We start from the raw sequence: 8,846 nt of genomic DNA on the forward strand, positions 1-8,846 counted from the left end.
TATCGTGTCTCTCTGAGGCGTCTGCTGTGGAGTCTGACCTCACTTCCTCTTCCGCCCAGCATTCTGCTCCGTTCACTCCTCCCCCTACGTTCTAACCTATCAGGGCAAGCAGCTTCTTTATTTAATTAACCAATGGCCTTCCTCCATCATGCTGTCAACCTCTGGCTTCCCTGCACATGCATGTGCAGACCTGTGTACACACAGGAACATATCCCGCACACGTCAGCACACACATACCACTGCACGCACGCGCACACACACACACACACACACACACACACACACACACACAACCACAACTTTTTCCCTCTTAAATTCTGAATTAAAAAAAAACTTAAGGACTCATTGTATTGTGACTTACTTATTAAGGAGCAAATGATGAAGACATTCTTCAGAAAGGTGAGGTTTGGTTACCTTACATTCTTCCTTCTTAGTGTGGACATTATAACTGATGTGAAGTCAGGGGGAGGAGTTCCATTTGCCTCCTTCTTTTCCTTGGTCGGTATTTATGTATTTTTCCTGAAGAAACATCTGTTCAGTTGCTCAGCTTGTTTAAAGTCAGACTATTTTGTCTTGTTGCTGTGGAGTTGCTTGAGTTCTTTATAAACTTTAAATATCGATCCATAATCAAATTTATGGAGTGCGGATATTTTCTCCTATTCTGCATGTTCTTTCTTTTTTTTCTGCTTAATTTATTTTTATTTATTTATTTTTGATTTTACATATTAGCCCCAGTTTCCCCTTCCTCCCCTTCTCCTGACCCCCTTCACTCCTCAGAGGAGGTAAGGTCTCCCTTGGAGAGTCAACAAAGTCTAGTATCCATATTGAGGCAGGACCAAGCCCTTCCTCCCTGTATCAAGGCTGAGCAAGGTATCCTACCATACTGAATGGGCTCCCACAAGTCAGTTCATGCACCCAGGATAAGTCCTGGCCCCACTTCCAGCGGCCCTCCAATAGATAACTATCACCCACATTCAGAGAGCTTAGCTGGATTCCATGCAAGAACCCCAGCTATCAGTCTGGACTCCATGAGCTCCCACTAGCTCAGGTCAGCTCTCTCTGTGGTTTTCCCAATCATGATCTTGACACCTCTTGCTCGTATGGTCTCTCATCCCTCTCTTCAGCTAAGCTCTAGGAGCTCAGCCCAGTGCTTGGCAGTAGTCAGTGCATCCTGTAGGTTGTTTCTTCGTTCTCATCATTGCTTACTTTGCTGTCCGGTAGCTCCTTTGTTGGATGTTAAGGCCATTAGACTGCATCTGTAGCCTGCGCTTCAGGATCTCATAAAAACACTGGTCTATACAGATGTCTCCAATGGTTTTCTCCAAGTTTCTCCTAGGAGTTTCTTAGTCCAGGCTAGTTACATTAGACCCTTGCCCAATTTTAAATTGATTTTATGCATGATGGAGTTTTGTTCTTTGGCATATTGATAAGCAGTTTCCCTGAAACACTTTATTGATGCAGTTTTCTTTCTTATATGTTTTTGGGACTTGCCAAAATTCAAGTGGTCTAAAGGAATGGACTAATTTGTCTTTGTTCCGTGGGTTTATATGTTTGTTTTTGTGTTTGGTCCATGCTTTCTGATTATTGCACCTTTGTAGTTTGTTTCAAAGTTGGTCCTGTGACCCAAGTTTTGTCTTTTTGCTCCAGACTTCTGTGGCTATTTAGGGTATTTTTTGATTCTGAAAATTTTTTATGGTTTTATGAAAAACACCAGTATTTTGATGGAGATTATATTAAACCTGAAATTTCTTTAGGGAGTACAGGATTTTAGCAATATTAATTCTCATAGTCCATAAACATTGGATATTTTTCCTCGTTGTGTGTGCATCATCCTCTTTGGTGTTTTATAATTTCATTGTAGAGCTCCTTCACTTCCTTAAGTAAATATATTCCTAAGAATTTGAATTTTTGATAACCGTTAAGAATGAGGCTGCCTTCTGCAACAAAGTTATTATTAGTTTTAAAGTACTGCTGGCTTTTGTTGGTTAATTTTGTAGACAGCAACTTTACTGAATTTGATTGTGAGCTCTAGCAGTTATTCTGTAGGTGTCTTCCATGTTTGTGCACACATATATAGCCACATCGTTTGTAAACGCACACTGTGTCTTAACTCCCCCTCCTCCAGCTTGGATTCCTTTTCTTTCCTTCTTTTGCTTCATTTCAGTGACAGAGACTTCCCGTACTGTGTTAAATAACCTGCCCTTCTATATTATAGGTGTGGCTTTTTGCCTTAAAGCTCACAAATCAACCTCGGTTAGCTTCAAACTTCTTGCACTGCTTCCTTACCCTTCTCAGCTCTCATAGACTTGAAGAAAATTCAGGCCTTCTGGATTAGACTGGGGAGAGGGACGAGCAAGCTAGTGGGGCAGTCAGAACACATGTATTTAGTTAGTAAGTCTACTGGATAAAGTCTCTTTATGTGGGTGTCACTCATGGTGCTGCAGAACTGCTGTAGTAACAACACCAGTGACCTCAGGTTGTCACCGTATCAGACACAATGATGATAAAACATTTAAAATAATTTTAGATCCCCACAATATAGCCCAGACCCCTAATGTGAACACACATTGTTAGATCAACGCCCCCTGTGGACTCGCTTCACTGCCTTCCATCTGTACAGACCCCGAGCCTGCAGAATTCCAGAAAGCAGAGTACAAAAAAGACGAGTTATTTATTGTGTTTTGAGTTTGTTATATCTACTTAGTGTGAAGCATTATGATTAATATAAATTCGGAGACTGTCTTAGCTCTTACCTCTCATGAGCAGTTGTAACCCTGACTGCCTCATTTCCCCATCAGGGCTCTTCATTTTATTTCAGTAACTTTTATTTCTTTGTTGGAACTCAATGTTGTATCTGTCCAGTTCTTTCTCTTCTTCAGTTCTTCCTTCAATCTTTTCTAATGTTTTGTCAAATGTCCCCAGAGATTTAAGAACCCCTGCTACAGATTTGACTTTCAAGAAGGACAGGGCTTCTAGTTGGTACTTTAACCTTTTGTGGTCTTTAAAATTACAGCTTATGCCATGAAGGAATAGTATCTGCTTGGTGGAAGGTGACACCATCTATGTGAAATTGTCTTTCTTGTCTTTCTGGTGTCTTGTAATTTCTGTTTGAACATCTTGACATCTTGGCATCTTTGTTTCTGTTTTTTACTGTCTTAAATACCACCTAGGTTTTTAAAACATTAAAGCAATCAGCATTTTAGGTGTTCTTCAGAGTTAAGGTTACTAAGTATATTTTAAATAAAAATATTAGAAGTGGAAGTCTCTGTCCAGTTTACTCTGATGAAATTTAAAGATAAATTTATTTATTTATAAAAGACTTATTTATTAATTATGTATATGCAGTATTCTATCTGCATATATGCCTGCACACCAGAAGAGGGCACCAGATCTCATTACAGATGGTTGTGAGCCACCATGTGGTTTCTGGGAATTGAACTCAGGACCTCTGGAAGAGCAGGCAGTGCTCCTAACTGTTGAGCCATCTCTCCAGCCTGATATATTTATTTTAAAAATTGTGTGTGTGTGTGTGAATTTGTATGTGTGTGCTTTACATTCATGTGTGTGAAGGGGCCTGTGGAGCAGAGCAATGCACCAGGTCCCCTGGGACTGGACTTACAAGTGGTTGTGAGTTGCTTCACATGGGTGCCGGGAACTAAACCCAGCCCTCTACAAGGTAGTAAATGCCCTTAGCTGCTGATCCATCTCTCCAACCCCAAGATGAAATTTAATAAACAAAAAGGCAGTCTGTATAAAACTCCACATACCTAACAAGTTTTGTCATTAGTAGTCTTAGCATTACTGAGCAGTAAATAGAAGGTACTTTACTGGAAAAATACCCAAATGTAGTAAATGGTCATGTAATATTAGATTGCATTAATAAAAATATAAACTCTCTGTTAAGTAGGTGATAGTGCTACCATATCTTAATTAGAACTCATGTATGGATGCCACACTCTGAGGTAAATTTAAGGTCAGTGGAAATGTCAGGAGGAGAGGACCAGCGGTGAGTCAGAGGAAGTTTGATAGCTTCTTGGCATCTGTGAAAGGCCCTCGTGAAAGTTTACTTGTGAGCCAGAGCACACAACCTTTATCAATAATGGAACTTATAGGGAGGCAGTTTGGGTTTACTTTCCCAACTTTGACAGCGTTTTGAAAGCTTGCGAGCCTGCTCTGAAAAGCATGTCTGTTTCTGATGGCAGCTCTTTAAGTGGAGATGGGCAGCCTTTTTGTAGGGATGTCGTGGAGAGAATTCAGTCACCAGAGGGAATGGGAGTGATCGTCAAGGTTCTTTCCTGTTCTGAAACTTGATAGGCTTCTGATAGCCATCAGATGAAAGGTGTACAGTGCAAAGGAAAGACCACACCCGGTGTGTCTAGTCTCAGCCAGGCCATGGGCTCGCTCAGCATCTTCAGGCTGCTTGTGCACCCTTCCCATGTTTCTGTATGTACAGTGGAGGCACTCGCCTTGAATGGGCTCATTTAAATGCACTGCATACAGCAACGATTACTGTAGTGTTCTAGTAGTAATGCTAGAATCCCCTCATTCCTTCTAGATTGATTAAGTAAACTTGTGAAAGAAACTATTGATACCTTCATTTATTCAGTCCTTGATTCATATGAGTAGACTTATAGTTTGTTATTTGTGTTATAATTCAATATTAATTTTTTTGCCCATGTTATATCAGCTTTGGCCACTGGAATTATTTTCTTTTCTTTTTTTCTTTTTGAGATGGCATCTTAGGTCTTCACTCTGTAGCTCTTGTAACTCACTATGAGGCCCAGGCTGATCTTGAACTGTTGGTGTTTGTCCAGCCTCACTCAGCCTTCTGATTGTGGGAATATAGACGCACACTACCACACCAGCTTCTGAGTGTGTGTGTGTGTGTGTGTGTGTGTGTGTGTATGTGTTTGATTTCTGTGATTGAACCCAGGGTCTTGAACATGCTAGTCAAATGCTAGACTTAGGTTTTAATGTCACAGAGTGGAGCACAAAATTTGTCGTGGTTTTGATCAACGGCAATTATTGTTTAAGGAATGACCTGTTTTTAAGCTGGTGTAGTATCATTACAGAATATTCCCAGTTATCGGAAAAGATTATTGTTCTGTTTCCTTTTCTCTAATACATATTTATATGCGCAGATTTTCTTCATGTTGCTTTTGTTAGAATAGTACATTGTGATTAATTTAATACAGAAATAAACATGAGAATTCAGCCATATTGTACTAAGCCAGACATTCAGAAATTTACAGAAGTATAAACAATGTCACTTTCCCACTATTTTCAGCTTTATAGCATGTGTTGTTGACTTTTGCATGAAATTTGCTTACTCTGCTATTATTACTATATTTGAGACAGGGTGTCCCTATGCAGCCTTGGCTGGCTTGAAGCTCACCATGTAGACCAGGCTGTCCTTGAACTCAGAGAGATCTACCTGCCTCTGCCTCTCAGTGTTGGAGCTAAAAGCATGTACCACTATACCCAACTACTCTGTTGTTTTTAAATGAATTAGTATATGTTTTTCAAATTTATCTTTTGAATGAAAAGTTTGTTGGTAAATATTTAGAGTTACAATACTTATCAATAAAACTTTTCTGAGTTGCTGAGTTATTTTCAAGAGTCTAAAAGGATTTTTGAATCAAAATATTTGAGAACTATCTCTGTAAGCCATGTTTTGATGAAATTATAGAATGTCCAATTATTTTCTTACTCATCTTGATAGTTTCCTATGGAAATATTTTTGCTCTCCCTCATCAATGTGTGCTGAAACAATATACAATTGTATAGTGATTACAACATTCACGTATATCCTAAAAGTTATTCAATTTATTGTAAAATTAAATACTACATAAAAAGTTATCATTAAATGTAGTATCTGGAACACTGAGGGTAATCAGTAAATATTTATTGACTGAATAAATAAATACGGATATTTATTATTCTTTCTAAATCCAGATCAGCAATGAAATTGAGGAGGTGACAGAGGGGCCCACACAGCCTGCTGTGGAACAGATAGCTGAATTCAGCATCCACCTTCTGGGGGAGCAATACAGCGAAGAGCTGCGGGACCCCGCCAGTGCCCTCTACCGGCTCCTTGTTGAAGAGTTTATTTCAGAGGTGGGTGATTTTTCTTTTTAATGTTTTTAAAGAAACTTTTGTTTATTTATTTAAACTTGTGCATTATGGGAAACAAACATCACCATGCGGGTGGTTCATTTGACTGGTTAACATGATTGTTTGTTGGGGATTAAGTTTTTCCTAACCACAACAGTGCTTAAAGGTAAGGTGAGAACTCAAGCTGAGCATCTGGTGGGTTCCTAGGGTTCAGAAAATGTTGGGAAATGTTCAGAGAAAGGTCAGCTCTGTCACAGAAACCTCTTTCTGCCCATTAACAAGCAAATGCTCTTTGCAACTCAGTGCAGCGGAGGACACGCGGGCTCTGTGCTTTAATTTCGACTTGTCAATGTCTGGAGGAATGGATATCTCTGAACAGCTATGTGCTGCTTATCTTTTTCCTGGAGAGAACATTAGCTTTAATTTTTAAAATTTCATCTTTATTCTTTTGTTTGGACACTTTTAAATAGTTAACTCACAGGTATAAGTGTGCAAAGTTGAGAAGCACTAGAAGAGATGTGGAAAGTAAATCCCTCTGTCTTCTGGCTCTGGTGAGAGGGTTTTTTTTTTTTTAAGGGAATTTTCTAAATAACCATGTGCTAAACCGTGCTGTTATTTACCTTGGGAAAGAATCTGGATAGAGCTTGAACTCAGAATTCTTCCATTACACATCAGCCATACCTGGTGCCCTTCTAGTGTGTCTTTGTTCTTCTGTAGCATCACCTTGGGTGCCATCTGCTCATCTATGTCATGACTGGGGCACACCATTTCTTCCTGTTTGTTTCTTTTCCATTTCTACTTGATTGACTTCTTCTTGACCAAGTTTGTTAATTCCATTACCTTGGCTTAATTTCCTTCCCCGGTCATTGTATCCAGATGGGAAACAAAAATATGCATCTGTCAGCCAAATAGCATCATTGCAGCCTTCAGACATGGGGAGGAGGGTAGGCCAGACGATTCTTTTCCTAAGTGTGCGGCCAAGTTGCAAGGCTGTATGGTATGCGGGAGAAATGTCAGCCAGGCCATTGGCCACCTGGCATCAGATCTGTCTTGAGTTGGCTGTCTGGTCTTCCTGCCTGGATTAAGGAGCCTTTAACCAGCTTCAGTGTTTCAGTAAACAACTGCAGAAATGACTAGAGATTTAGAGAAAAAGCTAATAAACACTCTGAAAGGTATACCCTCAGTAATGACTATGAAATATGTGGCCACTGAGCTGAGGTAGTTTGAGGGTGAATGGTCTGGGCCAACCATGAGCCACCCCTTCTCCTTCTGACTAGCCTCTGTACACCTTCACCTTCTGACCTGGAGTGACATGTGTTCTGATAACTATTTCTTTGTGTGGAAGGTTTTGTGTGTGTGTGTGTGCTCATGCACGCGTGTGTGCGTTTGTGTGCTTGTACACGTATATGGTTCAACGTGCATGTGGAGGTCAGAGGTGAGTCTCAGTATTTGGTTCTTGCTTTATGCCTTGTTTAGACAGCGTCCCTGTTGTTTGCTGATGTGTGTATCAGGCTGTCTGGCATGGTAGTTCCCAGGCATCCTCCTGTCTCTACCTCCTGTCTGAAGCACTGGGATCACAGATGCTCTTCATGGCATCTGGCCTTACGTCAGTTTCTAGGAATATGAATCCAGACCTTCACACTTGCATGGCAAACCCTTCACCCATTGGGCCATCCTTCCAGCCTCCATTTGCCTTTCAAAGTGGTCCTTCCTTGTTTCCTGTACAGAGACTCCTTCAGAAACTATGAGTTTCTCCATTTCAAATGTATTATGAGGCAGGAGAAAAAGGAAAGGGCAGTGTAGTTCAATGGGCAAACATGAATGGCAGCATTAGAGATAAGCTGACTGGCAAGTAACTTCTGAGCCAGCCATCCTCGAATTCTTCATTCTTAAAACAAGATCTTCAGTAAACCAAGATTAAAAAAAATCCACAGCCTGACATTATGAGGGAAAAAGCTTTTCTGTGATCCTGGCCAAGTGAGTGCCATCTCAGTGTCTCAGTTCTGTCATTTATAAAATCAGGGTAGTATGTATGTCTTGGTGGTACTTCAAAGATTAGAAGTAGAGTTCCTGAGCCCCAGATAGAGCAGTTGCTCAGGAGTTGTACCTGTTCCTACTATGGGTGCTGACAAAATGAAATGATTTTTTGCACTGAATCTCTGTGCAGTAGCTAACTGCATGCCGTGACTTAGAACACCTGTATATGTTTGGATCCAATCCCAGGCCTGGGCTCCCTTGGTAATAATGGCATTGTGCAGTTGATGGGATGCTTTCAGCTCCATTCATTTTAATGTTCAAAGGTGGATATGGTGGAAGGCAGGGCAGTCTTAGTTCCAAGAGGAAAGTTGATGCTCATTCAGTTGACCAGCAAATGCACGACCGTAGACTTCTGATTCTTGTTGTTGTTTTTCTCCCAGATCTACTATTTGTTCTTTGCTCTTTGACTCTTTTGGGGGCCCACCATCCAGCTCCCAAATAACAGAGAGGCTTATTGCTTTCTTATGAATGCCTCGCTTTAGCTTGCCTTGTTTTTAGCCAGCTTTTTTAACTCAAACTATCCCATCTACCTTTTGCCTCTGGGCCTTTTCCTTGTCTTACTTCTCTATGTCTTACTTTCACTCTTACTCTGTGGCTTCCGTGTCATCCTCTTCTTGTTTTCTTACTCCTCCTTTTCTTTTTTTAATATTATATATATTTATATGTGATATATAAATACACATATTATTTTATTT

At 40.4% G+C, this 8,846-nt stretch overlaps 1 protein-coding gene across 1 annotated transcript in view; it reads left to right on the top strand.

Annotated features, from left to right (window-relative positions):
• Impg2 (interphotoreceptor matrix proteoglycan 2) overlaps nucleotides 1-8,846 on the top strand; it is a 76,043-nt gene that overhangs the window by 23,286 nt on the left and 43,911 nt on the right. Inside the window, 1 exon segment of the mRNA XM_005345137.1 lies at nucleotides 5,956-6,117. Within this exon segment, the coding sequence (XP_005345194.1) occupies nucleotides 5,956-6,117 (162 nt within the window).

The sequence above is a fragment of the Microtus ochrogaster genome, chromosome 2, assembly GCF_000317375.1.
Source record: "Microtus ochrogaster isolate Prairie Vole_2 chromosome 2, MicOch1.0, whole genome shotgun sequence".
NCBI classification, from domain to species: Eukaryota; Metazoa; Chordata; class Mammalia; order Rodentia; family Cricetidae; genus Microtus; species Microtus ochrogaster.